The sequence below is a fragment of the Fusarium musae genome, chromosome 10 (genome assembly GCF_019915245.1).
Source record: "Fusarium musae strain F31 chromosome 10, whole genome shotgun sequence".
Taxonomy (NCBI): domain Eukaryota; kingdom Fungi; phylum Ascomycota; class Sordariomycetes; order Hypocreales; family Nectriaceae; genus Fusarium; species Fusarium musae.
Window position 1 is genome coordinate 1744512 of NC_058396.1, and position 17295 is coordinate 1761806.

Consider the following 17295-nt stretch of genomic DNA (forward strand, 5'->3'; position numbering starts at 1 on the left):
TATCTTTCTATTTCTTCTTTAAGGTATAGCTTATTATTAAAGGTTCTAGGTATTATTACTAGAAAATAATTATTATTAAGCTTTTTTTATTTATATATATTATATTAGTAATTCTTATAAAAGATTTATAAAATATCCTAGTATTATTTATATATTAAAAGTATTTATATATTATTTTAAGAGTTAAATTCTTCTTTTTTATATTATAGATTTATAGTGTTATTAGTATAGTAAGCTTTAATTAGTACTATATTAATTATATTAGTATTTTTATATTTTCTAGCTCCTTATATATAGAAATCCTTATAGCTTAAGTATATTCTTCTTATCCTATTTACTTTATAAAGTAGTTTATACTTTTAAGTCTATTTTTATTTAATTTTTTTATTATAATAATAGAGGTATTATACTACCTATTTAGCTATACCTTCTTTATATCTTATACTTTTATTATTCTTATAATATTATATATAGAGTTAGTCTTTAGCTTTATATTCTATTTTTTAGGCTTTCTTTATATCTTAAAGTGTGGTTCTAACTAGGATATTATTAATAATTTATAAAGCTTATTTTTACTTATTTATACTAGGGGTAGTTAAATTTCCTTATTTTATTATTTTTAGGGTTTATATTTCTTTAAGTTTCTTTTCTTATTTTTATTAGGCTAATTCTTGCTATTTTTTTTTTCTTTATTTTTATATACTAGGTCTTTATATACTTCCTTTTAATAAGTATTTGATTTAATCTTATATAGTATTAGGATTTATAGAGTATTTTCTTTTTTTATATCTTTTTTTATAGGGAATTTATCTTTTAGTTTTTTAATAAAGCTTCTTTTATTTAGGTTCTATCCTTCCTTTAGTATATTATTTTTATATAAAGTGGTTATTATTGCTATATTATATATACTTTATATTATTTTTAGTATTTAGATTTATTATATTATTTAAGGCTTATATTATTAGGTTAGTTTTAAAGTCTGCTTACTTTAGTTAAGATCCTGTAGTTTTTGTAGTTCTGGATATTATTATACTATATACTTGAATTAGTTATAGTTATAGTATTTATATTTAGATATATTTTATTATTATTAGTTATTAGTAGGCTATATTACTTTAAGTAATATTAGTTTTAAGTATATTTTATATAAGGTGTTATTATAGTAATTACTTTATTATTATTTTTAGTTATAAGAGTTATTTTAATTATTATTATTATATTATTAATTAAAGTAATATAAGTTAAAGTTATTTTTATACTTATAGTTTGCTTTTTTTTATTTATATTTATATTATTTTTTATTAATTTTAATTACTATAGTAATATAAGTTATTAGGTTATTAAGTCTATTTATAAGATATAGTTTATTTTTAACTTTTTCTTTAATACTTTAGTAGTAGATTTCTATAAGTATATTATTATCTTATTAAGTTTTAGTTACTAATTGTTAGAACTTGGCTAAGTATATAGTATATAACTTCTATTATTTAAGTATAAGTAGTTTAGCTATAGCTTATTACTTCTTATTAATTACTTTAAAATTATCTTTAAGTACTTATTTAAAGTTTTTTTAGTTTATAAAGATATTTTAGGTTTTTTAATTTTAAAGATACTTATTATTATTAAGATAATCCCTTAAGATAGGTTTAAATTATTTTTTAATACTTCTTTAAATTAAAGGTACTATAAATAAGACTTTTTTAGTAGTAGTATTTAATTTATTTAGGAATATATAGAAATATCCTTTTATTTAGGTAAGGAATATATTTATATTTAATACTTATCCTTTAAAAGGTTCTAGCTTAGGTAATTTTATTACTTTACTAAAGTCTCTTTTTTATTATTTATTACTGCTATTATTAGTTACTGTAAAGTTTTATTAATTATTTATTTATACTTATAAAGTTTAAATTATATTATAAAGCTATTAAACTTCTATTACTATTTTAGTATTACTAGGTAGAGTTTTAATATAAGGGAGTGCTAGGCTAGTATTACTAAATATCTTAATAGTATAATATTACTTAATATAAATATAATATAGTCTAAATAAGAGCTATTAATATATAATAATTAAGGTTTTAAATAGGGAAACTAGTCTATATTAAGTTTATATTTATAGATTATATAAAGCGTTATATTAAGTATATTAGTTAAAGTTATATCTCTTAATAGTTAATAGTATAAGTAAGGCTTATTAAGGTAAAGAAGTATTATTAATAGCTAGTAAGCTAGGTTTTATTTATTATTAAGTAAATATATATATATACTTAAGTAATATATAAGTTAAATAAGGTTAGTTTAACTTAGTTTATCTTATTATATAAGTTAAGTATAGTTAGTTTAACTTGGTTTATTTTATTTAGTCCTGTAAGTTAAATAGTATGCGTTTGTCTTATATAGGGTAAGTGAGTTTTGATTAGGAGAAAAAGGTGGGGTATATATGTATATGTATTAGAACATGTTAGGTTATAATATATTAACTATAACTTTTTATTTATTATTTAAGTAAAATTAAGTTTTAAGCTAAAAAGATAAAGTTATTAATTTTTAAGTATTTATTTATATAATACTTAATTATAATTAATTAAAAATTATTTAAAGAATATATTAAAAAAACCTTAAATTAAATTTACTTAATTATATATATTTTAGTTTAGTTTTTTTTATTTAATATAAAGCTAATATAAATTAGCTTTAACTTAATTAATTTAACTTAACTTTTTTAAGGTCTTTTAAACCTTATTTATTTACTTACTTTAGTATAAATTAGCTAGTTATTATAGCTTACTTTTACTTACCTCTTTATAAGAACTGGCTTCTTATGGTAGAGGTCAGCTGGTTTCCGAGAGCAAGAGAAATTTCACTTGAGTCTCCTTCTTGCCTACAAACTCATCACTTTGGATTACAAACTTGCCCAGGCCTCTACTGAATCGATTGACAGATTATCATGAAAGTTGTTGCAGTCGCAGGCGGAACTGGAAGCGTGGGTAGCACCATCGTCGATGGTCTCGTAGAGTATGGGAAACACAAAGTGTATGCTCTGTCCAGAAAGGTAAGCCAATCTTCTGCGTTCAATCCTTTATGGGTCATTGATCTTGTCCATTAATAGGAACGACCGCCGCAAGGCGCTGTGAACTACTTCAAAGTGGATTATAATGACCCCGATGCTATCACGAAAGCCCTAGAGGCCGCAGGAGTCAACATTCTCATTTGCGCTATCAGCGTCGTATCACCAGAGGCAAACCAGGCACAGAAGAATCTGATCCGAGCCGCTGAACGGTCTTCAACTACTGACCGCTTCGTCATTAGTAGTTTTGATATGCTGCATGTTAAAGAGTAAGTGACCCTGGCACTCGTCGAGCGTGACTGACCATCGGTATAGGGATATCGAACTCTCACCACTGACCAGATACACCTTTGAAGCTATCGATGAGCTTGAAAAGACTAACCTGACGTACACTCGCATTGCCAACGGCTGGTTTCTCGACTACTACGGCATGCCGCACTGGAAGTGTAATCTCGAGCCATGGATCAATATCCTTAACATGAAAAGCAAATGGGCAGTCATTCCAGCCGATGGAAGTATTCAAGCCAGCTTCCTCACGTCTCAGGATATGTCCCGATTTGTTGCGCGCCTGATGGATCTTGAAAAGTGGGATACCATCAGTGCCATTCGGGCCAACACCCTGTCATTCAACGAATTGGTGTCGGCTGCGGAAAAGGCCAGAGGTAAGAGTATGTCCACTATTACTGGCAACTGGCCACTAATTACGACTAGGTACTAAATTTGATATAGCTGTCGATAGCCTGGAGAAGTTGGAGTCTCGTAAGATTTCGTTCTTTCCTGATTATCCTTCGATTGGTCACGGTAAAGGTGATGAGGCATTCTTCGCTATGATCCATTATCAAGCAGGCATTGGTCGGTATCTTGTGCCTCGAGATCTTCCACCGCTGGACGACAAGTTTCCGGACTTAAACGTCACAACACCTTTGGAGGTCATGGAAAGTGCCTGGAAGGGGAAATGATGTTGTTCATTTATTGGCCTATCAGTTGTGAGTTTTAGAGCTTACTCAAGATTCTGCAAAGGCTCTGGACTCAATTGACATTGAACATTAATATTGTATTAAACCGTGATCTTACAGTGCAGGGTGCAATGATGCCACCGGCTTTCAAGGCTAGTCTCAGTCACTTTAAACTGTTCTCAGGTTGTTTCATCACGCCAAGAAGGGTTCCGGGGCCACATTCAAGCGAACTCCCCTCAAGGCATACTGCCCAAAGCTAATGCAACTGGTCCCTGGAGCCATTGAGACAACCAGCAATGGCGAAGTCGTGGATGTTCCTTGCATTATAAGTCGCTCAGTACACGGCCATTCTCCTGAACTATTGAACCTTGTCTCCCTCCCCGTTCTTTAATTCACAGCGCCCAATTGCTAGCAGTAGCTTATAACAGCCCTTTTGGGGTAAGAAACAGCCATCTGGCGTTTCACACCAATTCTGCAGGCCTCGAACCCGCGGATTTCTTCCCCGTGCTAGCGTCTGTGCGCTCCATCGTTCATAACTGACTCGGTGACTCGGAATCCAGTAACTCGGAACCGGCCCAGAATTGAAATTGTGAGACGAATCCGCTCTCCAGCTTGATTCGCCGCTTGTAAGCCCAACAGCCACTTGCTTCCTGGCTAACGAACTCTATCACTCTTCACCCGAAGCCACATGGCTGTTTCCGGCTAACCGATCGCTCTTGTTGACCGTAGCATGTTCCGATCGTTCATAACTTGGGGGACGAAATGGCGCCAAGTAAGCAGCCCACAATTCGATGCTCTGATCTGGGCTTGCTTCTCGACTTTTTAGTCCTTAGCCACATTTTCGCACCGGTTGTGTCTTCTACTGACTTAAATGTCTGCCAAGCCGCTACTCTGCAGGTTGGTGAGTGTTCCATTTTGTGCTTGTGGTCACTTCTTCATACGAGACATCTATGGCCATGGCTGCTTCAGATTCTGCGTCCGAGTCCAGGGGTGCGGTCGCCATTGCAGTTATGGCGACCCTGTCGTCGATCTCTCTTATCGTGGTATCCCTGCGAGTTTATGCCCGGGCCATCATGCTGAGAAACTTTGGTGTCGATGACGCATGTGCGATCCTTGCTTGCGTGGGTTATTCATTCCATACTGGGATATCTCCTTGCTAACGTTAAACAGTTGTTGACGATCGCTGACGCTTGTATTATTGCAACAAGTAATGAAGCCCTGTCAAAGTAACTTTTTCGTCTACAGTTAACTAACATACTATAGACGTTAGAAATGGCCTTGGCTCTCATATATCTACACTTTCTGGCGAACAGATCAGCAATTTCTTAAGGGTAGGCTCTGCAGAAACTCAATTGACAATTTAGCTAAAACAAACCAGATGTTCTACTTCTCAAGCGTCGTTTACAACGTCACCCTGGCAGTCATTAAGACAGTCTTTCTCCTCCAGTACTACCGAGCGATACCTGTACGCCAGTATAAGAAGACGTACATCGCGTCCGTCGTCCTCGTCACTTGCTGGAGTCTCTCCCAGATCTTTCTCAACACTTTTATGTGCTGGCCTATCGCATCCTTTTGGGATGTCACGATCAAGGGCACGTGTATTCTAAACAAATCTTCTTTTTATGTCAGCGCGGCGGGTAATATCTTGACGGACATCCTCATCATGGTCCTCCCGATTCCTGTTCTTCGTAGTCTGAAGCTCGGTCGGCGTCAAAAGTGGATTCTTATGTCCGTCTTTTGCCTCGGTATATTGTGAGTTGCTTCAAAAGTCCGATCTCGTCTTGCACAACTAACACGGAATAGTACGTGTCTTATCTCGCTCGTTCGTATCAAGTTCCTCAACATTGGCACGGATATCACATGGCATAATGTCGAATCAGCATCTTGGTCAGTCAGCGAGTTGTGCTGTGGCATCATCTGCGCTTGCGTTCCAACTCTCCAACCTCTGCTGTCAGGCCATGACCGCGGTTCTAGCCATAACCAGTCTTCGTATGCACGACATGAAAACTCGAGGACCAATGCCGCGGCTCGCCAAACAGGTACTTCTCGGAGCCACGAAATGCATGATCTGCCCAGGACGCTTCATTCGTCCGAGAGTAAGGATCAGTTGCGTCCCTTAGAGTCAACCATCGTAGTACGTACCGATATCGACCAAAAGAGAAGCCGACCGCATCCAGGACATGGTTCAGAAACGCACCGCGTGATAATACAAGGAAAGGACGAACAAAGACATAGTTTGTCCAGCGAGTCTGAGGATCCCTTTTCCATGCATCAGGTAGTTTAAGATAGTATACGAAAACAATACAACAATTCAATATACTAATATTCCTGCAAAAGAGATAAAGTCTTCTTCCTTATGAACCCTCTATATTCTTCCTGACTTTCCATCCCGGTCACTCAGTGGTTGCACAAGGTCAAGCCAGTTAGTCTGCCTTGGGCATGAACTACCTACCATACCCAGCCTACACAAAACAGTGTCTTAGGCTATCTCACAGCCCAACACGTCCATAGTGCAACCGCCTTACCCCAGGATTCTGAAATATAAATCTCACCCGGGTTTTTAGAACTCAAAGATTGCATCACATCTCCCGTCCTTAAGACCCAGCTTTCATTATCGGAATAATGAGTCTTTACCATCCTCTTACTACTAATGAGAAGCATTCTGACACCAGAATTTGCATACTGCTACCAAAAAGCCATGGCACTATGATTAGCTGCAAGCTGGAGACTCTCAACTTTCTGGAAGATAATGTTGACTACGAAGCCCTTTCCTACGCTTGGGGTAGCTCTGAAGATAAGGCTACGATAATAGTCAATGAAGCCACGCTGCAAATCACACAAAATCTGAAAGACGCCCTGTCGTATCTGAGACATGACTCAAAGCCACGTTCCCTCTGGATCGACGCAATCTGCATCAATCAATCTGATGTCGATGAGCGCAGTTCGCAGGTTCGTTTGATGGGACGGATCTATTCCTCTGCCTCGTGTGTCATTTCATGGCTTGGGCTAGAGGAGGATCCCATCGACTACGTTGAACTATTGAAGAAGGCCAGGTCATTGATCGAATTGGTCAAGTCATGCTCGACAGACGAGTTGTTCGCACTCTTGTTGGACAGCCCAAGCAAAGAGGACCTTGAAGAAGTATTTGAAAATGGGTTCTATTCTCCTCAACTTGTCATCGGTGAACGAAAGTACCGTCCATTATATTGGCAAAGAGCTTGTATAATCCAGGAGGTCAGCTTGGCCCGAGTTTGGAAATTGCAGTCGGGTGATCTTTGCATTTCGGATGGGGACATTGAAGCAGTGACGGAAATACTTCAGGACCTCAGGATGAAAACTGGCATGAAGAAGAAGTATCAAGCACGAACATTTCGAGCATTGATAAGTCTTAATTCTTTCCTATCTGTATCGGTCTGTCGCGGCATTCTCTCTACCTCCGAAACGTCACTTTAAGAGTTGGCCATAAGTTTCCCGAATTGGGAAACGTCAGCTTTACGAACCCCCAGGACTCAAGGCTCTTGGCCTTTGCTTAGCCTCTTGAGACATAGCTAGTTGAAGCTATGCACAGATCAAAGGGACAGGGTGTTTTCTATCTTGGCACCCTCCGACATGAAAGATAGCCGTTCCGAACGACTCAAAATCGATCATACAAGATCGATCTCTAGAGTCGACACAGACTCGGTCAAAGCCATTATTGAGACAGGCTCTTCTCTCGATGTCCTTTTATATGTGTTCGACGGACAGAACCGGTGCGTGGGATCTACCTTCATGGGTTCCGAATTGGGGGGGGGGGGGGGGGTTGTACAAAACACCCGCCGTAGCGGATCGACCAGTCTCTTATGACCAACAACGAGCCATGGGTACCACAGTAGCTAAAGTGCGTTTTCAACAACGTTGTGGAAAAGAAACACTACACGCTTCAGGGATTTGTTTTGGTAAAGTAGTAGGGTTGAAAAGCCCGTGAATGAATGCCGACGCCGAGCGGATGGCAGACGAATCCCGAATTGCGAACCTCGAATACCTAAGCTCATACCACCAACTTCCGCCAGTTTTCAAGGAACTATCAGCTTTAGCACTGTCGAATAGGCTATCGGGTGATTATTTTCGCCGGACGTGCTCTCTTGGCCTTCTTGGTCACAATGTTGATGACTCATTCCGAGAGCTTCTCGATGAACTGCCACTAGAATCGTCGGACAATGAACCAGCCCGAAGTTCAACTGTTGAGAGCCCTATCAAGAGATTCGGCTACAGATATAGAACTATGGCATCAGCATTAGTGAACCGTTCAATATTCGTGGTCAAGCCAACCTCCTTGGGCAAGAGGCAGCTCAGCTTCGAGATCGGAATACGCGAGGCCAAAGCAGTCCAAGAATCTGACCTTGTATGCCTCCTTGAGGGATGTGGCGCGCCACTGATCCTGCGGCCAGTGGGCTCGCAACACGTGGTGGTTTGTGCTGCATATGTTGATTCTCTGATGACTGGATTTGGATTGTCCTGCATGAGAGAGGGGCTGTTTGAGGCTCAGAAATTCCAACTCGTCCAGGCTTTCCTTCAGCTCAGAGCCTATATAAAGATGCATTCCTTATGTCAATCATGTCCTTGATCAAAGCTTTCACACATCAACTCAAGAACCAGCTTAGCAGCCGCCCTCCCTTGCAACATTAAATCTTTCTGCCTCTCGTTGGTTAGTAATACTGTCAAGTTCATCATGATGCACTAACAGCCATAGTTCATGATGAATATGGACAACCTAAGAAAGAAACAACTACCCAGGAAGAATTGGATACTTCGGAGAGACGACCAAGGAAGCCTAAAAACCAGTGACGTCCTTTGAGTCGTTAGTCATGTATGCACAAAATAGCTATTCTGAGAATTCAACACTGGTTATGGAGAACAGACCTACAAGATATTTGTTACCAACGTGATCCATCAGCAGACAGCAGTAGAGGCATTTTCCTTCTAGCTTGTTACGTATTCTGTGCGGCTGAAAACCCCTTTCAAGCGTCTCAGCTCATGTGGCTTAAACCATTGGATCATGCACTACTACTTTGTTTCATCCCACCATTTGCAACCAATAGACGCCCCTGATGATATCCGTAAGGTGGTACAATAATGTTTGTAATTTCATGCGTTGTAGTCCCTCTCCAGGCCAATCGCAACAGGTCTTATTTCTTCTCCCGTTTCAGCTCCCATCACATGAATTCCTTATACCGGTTCTCTGGTGAATTCCTTGAATTTTCATCATACCTACACATGAGTCTTCTTACCCCGGGCATTTGAGACGCATCCGGCAATTTTTTCAGATAACAATGGACCCGGATATTCTTGCACTTCTCTTCCCACTAGAAACAAACGCAGCAAGAGCCTTTCGACTCCGCGAAAATGCGTCATTTCATTACGAACCAAGTACTCCGCTCAGTGGCTGCCAAACCTGGGACATTGGGATGAATTGGGACGACTATGAACATCTCAGGATCCATTTTCAGCATCCTCGATGTAAGTCAGGACTTCCTGACAAAGTTAGGCAGCCTGAATACAAGAGACCTCACTAGACGATTGGGAGTGATCCAACATCTATTGTATACTTGGGGAAAAACCTTCTAGGTGAAGCTGAAGCCCTAGAACTAACCGTTTATCGCGAGCATACGCCCTACATTATTTTATCCCGCTGTTCGAGTAGCATCGAAAGCTATGATCAGCCTATGATCTCTGTTAGCTTCGATGATCAAAACAAATCAGAAGCCTTCTGTAGTAGCTCTATTCTTGCATTCCGGCCAGGTTCCATTGCGCCATGGAAGAATGTGACGATAAGTATAGGGCCACTTTCTTTTCGAACTATCTTTCCGAACCATCATCAGAGCCCCCCTAGTCCTCTTTACCTCCGCAATCTATTCCAAAGTGCGTCCTGGTTCCCTCCGTTGGGATCTGATGTGGGGAGTAGGTACCCATTGCTCGAGCCACAACGTTATCATCAATGTGAAATTCTTGGTGCAGGCGTGTATGGGAAAGTCTACAAATACATCTAATACGCCAGCGGGCGAACCTTCGCCGGAAAGGCGATCATGCCATCGAAAAGTGATCCCAACGGTCAGAACACCATGGAAAGAGTGAGGAGGGAATTTGCTTATATGTCAAGAGACTCAGTATACTTTTTTATCTTATTCAAAGGCCCCTTCTAACGATCTACATAGCGCTTCATTGTCGAAGTACTTGGCATAGTACGTGATGGGTTTAACTCTCCAGTAATACTTATGCCGATATATCCTCTTGGGAGTCTAGAGGGCTGCACTCTCACTGAGAAGGAGTCCGTTTCTGCCTTCAAACAAATCCTAATGGGACTCATCCAGCTCAACAGGTTCGACATATTACATCGGGATATAAAACCAGGTAACATTCTAGTCAGGAAGCGGACTCAGGAAACCTTCCAAATTGTTCTTGCGGACTTTGGTATCGCGGGTAAATACACAGAACAGTCTGAGTACTTCTATGGAACAGCATACTATAAAGCACCCGAGATATTCGACGAAACGGCGGATGTGGTTGATGACAGGTCTGATGTGTGGTCAACAGGCATTATTGTCCTCGAGAAGATGTACGGACTTGATAAAAAAAGGCACCCCAAGCCCAAATCTGACTCTGAAAGGGAGGAATGGTATGCGAAGTGGCAGAAGGAAGTGAGGCAGAAGGTTGAAAGCATTAAGTGAAGAGGCATGCGTTTCGTATGCGTTGGTGGAAATCTTGGGTGAAATGGGTTGATGGATTACCAGAAATGCGAAAACAGGAGAATCAGGGCGATAGGGAAAGGAAAAGAATGTTATTGAATACGGGTGAAGACAACCTGCATGACAATACTTGGGAATGATGTTGCGTTATATGGCTTTCAAAACTCACAAGTTGGAACTTCCCGCCAGACCATTTTCACTTCCTCTGTGGCAGTCGATAGATCGAGTGATGTATCAAACTTTTCTCGTTTTCCAAGCGTCGGGTTTGACATGGTTCTTAGCAGGCGTCCTCGGCCAAAGGTGTTCTAAGGCAGTCTTGATGGTAGTACGGCTGGTGGGACATATAACGGCGAAGTCGCCATCTCAGTGCCACGAGGGACTACCGGTCTAGATCCTATGTCTGGCTTTTGTTGTTTCCTACTTAAAGTCTCTGCCCCAGCGCCGGAAATATTCTGACCTGTATCTAGCGGATGTTCATAAAATGTTACGGGCCGAGCTTTAGACTAGTGATAATATCTTTGTTTTTGAACTTCTTCAGATTAACTAAACATTGCTGTATCCTCCATACAAGATACGTGGTCTATAACTACAAGCCAAAATCTAGATTACGTGCCCATGAACAGATCGCGCTGCGGAGTATGGAGGCTTCTGGCAGTCTACTTTGCTACACGGGGATGTCTCTCCAACAAGAATAAAGAAGCGATCAAACCAGCAGCAGACATGGCCGCCATGAAGATATTCTGCAGATTATAGCCCTCAGAAAATGCTTTTCTCACAGCCAGCTGCTGGGACCGGTCTAGGTCATTTATCGCAGATACCGAGTCAAGGATAGCCACTGCCTGCGCCGAAGAGACAAGATCGTTCAACTTCGGTTTTATGTGATTGTTGAGTAGCGTAGCGCTATCAACCTGTCAGTACTTCCTATTGGCAAAGACGTGACGCGTGAAAATTACCAGATTGCGAGTGAGACTGTGCCACCGAGAACGCGGATCTGAGTCAATGCGCCCATCATCACAGCTTTATACAATTAGTTAGCACTCCCAAATCTCACCGGGAAAAGGTCGCTCACGCAGATTTGCTTCAGAAACCACCACCCTAGCAAAGGTCAAGACGGTAGCCAGGCCCATACCAAACCCGACTCCCATCAACACCTCATATCCGTACTGAGCATCTGGCATGTCGGTTGCATCTGTAGACAGTGAGCATGTCAAACCGACGCCCAAAACTTGTAGCACCGCAGCGAAAATTATCAGATATGCGGGCGGCACCTTGGCATTCCCAGTCAAGTAACCGGAGAGGACAGTTGCGGCAGGAGAAGTCAGCATCATAGGTAGTAGGATGATGCCAGCGCGAGAAGGTGACATTCCATAAACTGCCTGCGCTCTTTGCGGAATGTTAACGACCATTGATACGAATGGGAAGCCGACAAAACAGGTAGTTCTGTGTGATCAGTTAGTGGTTGGAGAGAGGTCGAAGGGTGCATAGCTCACAGCAGCATGGCGCTTGAGATCCTATCCTTGCAAATACTCGGCGGGAATACAGGCTCTTGCTTGCTTGGCGACTTTTCAACAAAGACTTCCCAAAGTCCAAAGGCGATAAATAACACAACCGCAAGAACCAACGTGGCTATGACAATCGCATTGCTCCATGAGTACCGAGTACCTCCCTCCTCGAGTGCAAACACAAGGAGAACAGAGGCTGCAAGGAGAAGAATTATTCCAAGCACATCGATGCGGACCCAGTTCGAGCGTCGGACCTTTGCGCGCAGCACTTTCAGAAGTGAGAGGTTAGATGACTCTTCGGAAGCTGGCAGGAACAAGCAGACCATCACGAAGGCAATGGCTCCTCCAGGAAGACTATGATCCTGTGTCAGCATGTCATGGTGGAAGCAAGAGGCAGGGTCGTACTTAAGAAGAAAGACCCAGCGCCAGGTTGAGTGCTGGCTGATAACACCACCAAGTATAGGGCCTAGAACACTTGCGGTGATGAAGACTGTCGACATGACGCCCATGTACTTTGCGTATTTGCTGATCGGTACCAAGCTGGGAGCGATTGCGAGAATCATGGCGTAAATGCCAGATGCGCCAATGCCCTGAAACGCTCGGAGAATGATGCTGGAGGCTCTTAGTAAGACAACAGGCTAGGTATGAATATTGCCTACAGATCAACGACATTGTTTGCAGCACCACAAAGACCAGAAAACAGTGTAAAAATGAGTAACGCAAGCAGAAGCATTGTCTTCTTCCCGAAAACATCGCTCAGCTTGGCATAAATAGTCAAGAAGCCTGCAGGCGTCAGTAAAAGATTTCTTACAATAAAAGAGTAATGTGCGCACCGGTGTATGTCAACAAATATGATGTGACGATCCAATCGCGAAGAATGAAGCCATTGAGGGCATTGGTGATAGAGACCAACGATGTACTGACGATTGTGGTCTCGAGCGTTGATAAGAAGAGACTAATCCAAAGCCTAGTACGATAAGCTTAAATCACCGGAATTTGGGTTTTCATAATTGACTTACGCTGCGCTCAAAGAGTGAAGCTTCCAACCTGTAAGATATTTCTTACCGTCGTTGTCTTCCTCCGGATCTGCTTCAGGGGAGGAGGCCGCCGCATTATGGAGAATTGGCGTCGATCCTTTGTTATGTAGTGTTGTTTTAGTGGGTTTAGGCGCTGCGGCCATTTCGTAGCTCGGTTCTTGACTGCGACTCGTACGACGCTGCATCATCAAAAAGACACTGCGAATAATTTCATTGCAAGAGTAAAGAAGTCAAGCAGAGAAAAAGAAAAAAGATCTTGGACGCGTGAAGATTGATCGGACGATTTTAATTAGCTGAAGGTGTTGGTAAACGCGAAGACGCGCAAGCGACCCTATGAATCCTTCCAGGTATTGGATGACATAACATGCTGTTGGCAGTGTTGAGGCCAGAGTGTCATGTCCACTACGATTATCATTGCTTAACCCCTGCATTTCTTATCCTCCTGCAGTTAAATTTAGATTTAACAATTTACATATTTCCTTTGGTACCTGCAGACTCATTCTCGCCGGAGGCCATTTTGAGCTATGCCCAGGCAAGCTTGTCCAGGACAGAACAAGCACAAGCGCGATGCCGCTCGGATAAATCTTAGCCGACTCAATTCAATGGTGCAGCTCAGCTGAAGTCCTCCCTTACAACCCCCGTATTCTGAGTGAATAACAGTCTGCAGATAATCTTTCATCTCTGTAAACATGTCACAAACATCTAAACCCTCACAAGACCTTTTCTTCAAGTCGTACAATGACATTTCCCCGACAACAGTCGTCCTACTCCACGGTCTCTTTAGCTGCAACCTCGAATGGGAGCATGTTACTCCCCACCTCAGCGACTACCATCTCATCGTCCCAGATCTCCCAAAACACTCTCAATCGAGAGACATAGGGCCCTGGTCAATCGAGCTCGCCGCAGACTCTGTCGCGCATCTCATCCGAAAACATGCCCACGATGGACAAGCGCACGTTGTCGGCCTTTCACTGGGCGGCTTCACCACGATGGAACTAATCCGCCGACATCCAGACCTCGTTAAATCAGCATTCGTCACTGGCTCAACCCCATTCCGGCCATGGCAAGTCTGGGCAGCGGAAAGACCCAGCCTCCTCCACTACGGTCTCAAATTCGTTATGAATAGTGGTTTCTACACTCTCAGCGTCTGGATGAAGGGTCTCAAGGATCACACCCAGCTTCAGAACGAAATCGCTACTAATAATGATTGGAGCTTGGTCAATGACGCTTACGCCGGGCTTGCTAAGTGGCAGCATGAAGACGTCAAAAGAGTTGCTGAGAAGGATAAGCGAATATTGGCAGCCGCTGGAGATCAAGGTGATGATTTTGACGGAGCGAAGGAAATGGCTCTGACATTTCGCAACGAGGGGCGCGATGATGGAAAGAAGAGTACCGCGATTCTTATCAAGGGGGCAATTCATGCATGGAATTTGCAGTTTCCGGAATTGTTTGCTGAAGGCATCAAAGCTTGGGTTGAAGAGAAGCTTCTTCCTCATGATTTTGTGAACTTGATCGATGGGTAAATTGATGAAGGCGTTTAACTTGCGTGAAGTAGAATACAATTATTTATTATCCATTGTGAATTCGGAACTCCTACATACCCGTAGTCCTGTGCATATTACCCAAGAAACGTGAACTCTACCATGTGGTACTGTTGAAGAAGCCGAAGAATGGAAGAACTGGTGTCTGCGGCGTTTGCGTATCCACACTGTCCATGGCTGGGAGATTGCCAGCCATGGACCAGTCGCTAGTCATAGTCGGGCTTTGAAACATATCCGACGAGACACTCCCACTTGTGCCCATCTGCATCTGATCCATACCTCCTAGGCCACCACCGTTCGTGGGCTGGAAGGGCATCTCTCTAGGACTCATCCATGACAGCCCAGCCTGCAAGACAGCAATCCGAAGTTTCTGCACACATTCAGGAACCTCAAAAAGTGTCCCAAGCTGCTCCAGAGCCCTTTGGCGTGGTTCCCAAGCTTTGAGCAACAATCTCGCGAGCTGGAAGTTCTTATGCTGAGATAGATTCCAAAGCTCTTCATGATGGTTGTAAAACCTATCGAAAAGGCTCCACGTACGCTCTGTAAAAGATCCAACTGGTGAGCGATGGACCAGCTGTCCGGCGAGAAAGATGAGTGAATCGAAGTGAAAATGCGACTTTGATGAGTACGCAAAAGGACCATTCGCTATCAGATCATGAAGCGCCTGTTCATTCTCATTGTGCGCAAGCCAGATTCGAAAGAAGTTATCGTGAGAATTCTTTACTTCAGTCCCCCATTCTGGCGTTTTTTCCATCGGTGTCGCCATCGTTCTGACTTCTCGCAAGATATGAGGTCTGAACGCCAGTGCGAAGACATGAAGAGGACCTCCTGCCGGATCACAGTACTTTTCCTCAGCCTCACTCATCTTTTTGTCAAATTCATCAGCTAGAAGTTTCAGCTTATCCAATGACTCATGATAGAGGTCATATTCAGGCGTTCCAGGCTCGACGTCTTGACCTCCTAGCAGAAGGTGTTCGAAATCGGACATCTGGTGATCTTTGACGAAGTGGACGATCTCATACAGAAGGAGAGCAAAGGCCATTTCTGTGGTACCCTGCTTATTCTGGATCACCTTTGATTCTGGGGAAAAGTCCGAGTCGTTGATATTATGGGGAAGCTTGGTGTCGCAACCCAGCGGCAACAGCGTTGGGTTCATTCCAGATGTTGCGGCGTACATGCAGTCCAGGATGATGATTCGCCACCATACTCGACGACGCATCTCTGTGTCGAAAGGCGTCAGGCCGAGTGCCTCGCCATCGCGGTGCACGCCCATCTTGTGAGCTATGCGAATGACGACGCCGCTGAGAACCCATACAGCGTCATGATTGCTGCGGCCTTGTAAAGCGATCTGTGAAATGATTAGCTATATAGTACATCATGGCCAGTATCTCCATTCTTACCAAGTATAGAACCAGAGCTTGAAGAACGACCATATCATAATTCCTGAGAAAGTTGACCTTGTTCAACGCCATCTTCAAGCCTTGGGTGAATATCTGCAACGCTTCATCCTTCTGCAAGCCCAACATCGTCATGGCTTCCTCTCCCGTCAAAGTGACGGCAGAAACAAGATAGATAGCATATAACAGCGCTCGGTCCTTGTGCGATATATCGGAGTGGTTTGTCATTGCACCAATCACCAAATGCTCTGTCGTTGGGGTGTGTATCATTTTGGTTACAGGATTGACTCTCTCGAGAAACACTTGCCATAAGCGAAGGATCTGGAAAGGCAAGGGAGCTTGATCATTGATATTCAGAGCGGAGGTCCTGGCTAAAAGAAGGTCATCGTCCTCGTGAGGAGCGGGTGAATCGATTCCATAGCAGGTCTCCTCATCTGACGTGTCCTCATCAAGAATATGACGCATTTCTGAGATCTATGCACCGGCGGTTAGCAAAGAGACTCATGAACTGTATATCGGAAAGGGATGTCGGACATTCTCGTGTATTCTGCCCCAGATGTAGCTATCGAGGAATTTGTACCCGCCGTTTCGGACTACTAACTTGCCAGGACCAGTTGGAGTTTGAGCGCCATGTCCATTAGATTGAGCCGGTGAAGACCTGGCAGATATTTCCATCGGATCATGGGGAGTCAATCCATTTGTGTCAGAACTATGCTTGGGTGAGTCTTGAGAGGTATACTGCTCCAACAGCGCCTCGAGGTTCTTGATTCTCTCTTGTAGCAGCGCATTTGGTGCTCTTCTCTTGCGAGCTGGAGCAGGCGTTGACGGCACGCATGGTACATTGGCCTGGGCGTGTCAGCTTCAGTAACACCCGCTAGAGCTTAAGAATCTACCTTTATGCAGTTGTTGCAAGGAAATACTCGGTTGCATTTCACCTTGCGATGCTGACAGTGGTTGCACGCCAAGACCCGAGGTGTTTTGGGCGCTGGCGCGGAGGCATCGGAATGATAAGGCGAGTCCTGAAGCTGCTGGAAATCCGACCCGCCATTCATGATGACTGACTTCTTTTC

At 42.6% G+C, this 17295-nt stretch overlaps 6 protein-coding genes across 6 annotated transcripts; 4 read left to right on the forward strand and 2 right to left on the reverse strand.

Annotated features, from left to right (window-relative positions):
- Positions 1 to 2950: 2950 nt before the first annotated feature.
- On the forward strand, positions 2951 to 4029 carry J7337_012764 (uncharacterized protein; the record flags this gene model as incomplete). The annotated part of the gene is made up of 4 exons (XM_044830267.1): positions 2951 to 3055; positions 3113 to 3339; positions 3413 to 3738; positions 3800 to 4029. The coding sequence occupies 4 exons, from the start codon at positions 2951 to 2953 to the stop codon at positions 4027 to 4029; spliced, it is 888 nt and encodes a 295-aa protein (XP_044675183.1).
- A 953-nt stretch (positions 4030 to 4982) lies between these two features.
- On the forward strand, positions 4983 to 6230 carry J7337_012765 (uncharacterized protein; the record flags this gene model as incomplete). Its single annotated transcript, XM_044830268.1, has 6 exons — positions 4983 to 5130; positions 5290 to 5357; positions 5405 to 5778; positions 5830 to 6065; positions 6103 to 6122; positions 6162 to 6230. 6 exons carry the CDS (start codon positions 4983 to 4985, stop codon positions 6228 to 6230), a joined length of 915 nt encoding a protein of 304 aa, XP_044675184.1.
- Positions 6231 to 10358: 4128 nt separating this feature from the next.
- Positions 10359 to 10730, forward strand: J7337_012766 (uncharacterized protein; the record flags this gene model as incomplete). Its single annotated transcript, XM_044830269.1, has 2 exons — positions 10359 to 10381; positions 10430 to 10730. 2 exons carry the CDS (start codon positions 10359 to 10361, stop codon positions 10728 to 10730), a joined length of 324 nt encoding a protein of 107 aa, XP_044675185.1.
- A 1049-nt stretch (positions 10731 to 11779) lies between these two features.
- On the reverse strand, positions 11780 to 13430 carry J7337_012767 (uncharacterized protein; the record flags this gene model as incomplete). Its single annotated transcript, XM_044830270.1, has 5 exons — positions 11780 to 12188; positions 12239 to 12862; positions 12910 to 13033; positions 13084 to 13217; positions 13270 to 13430. 5 exons carry the CDS (start codon positions 13428 to 13430, stop codon positions 11780 to 11782), a joined length of 1452 nt encoding a protein of 483 aa, XP_044675186.1.
- A 546-nt stretch (positions 13431 to 13976) lies between these two features.
- J7337_012768 (uncharacterized protein) lies at positions 13977 to 14810 on the forward strand (the record flags this gene model as incomplete). Its single annotated transcript, XM_044830271.1, has 1 exon — positions 13977 to 14810. One exon carries the CDS (start codon positions 13977 to 13979, stop codon positions 14808 to 14810), a length of 834 nt encoding a protein of 277 aa, XP_044675187.1.
- Positions 14811 to 14925: 115 nt separating this feature from the next.
- On the reverse strand, positions 14926 to 17277 carry J7337_012769 (uncharacterized protein; the record flags this gene model as incomplete). Its single annotated transcript, XM_044830272.1, has 4 exons — positions 14926 to 16176; positions 16229 to 16699; positions 16760 to 17071; positions 17119 to 17277. 4 exons carry the CDS (start codon positions 17275 to 17277, stop codon positions 14926 to 14928), a joined length of 2193 nt encoding a protein of 730 aa, XP_044675188.1.
- Between the last annotated feature and the right edge of the window lie 18 nt (positions 17278 to 17295).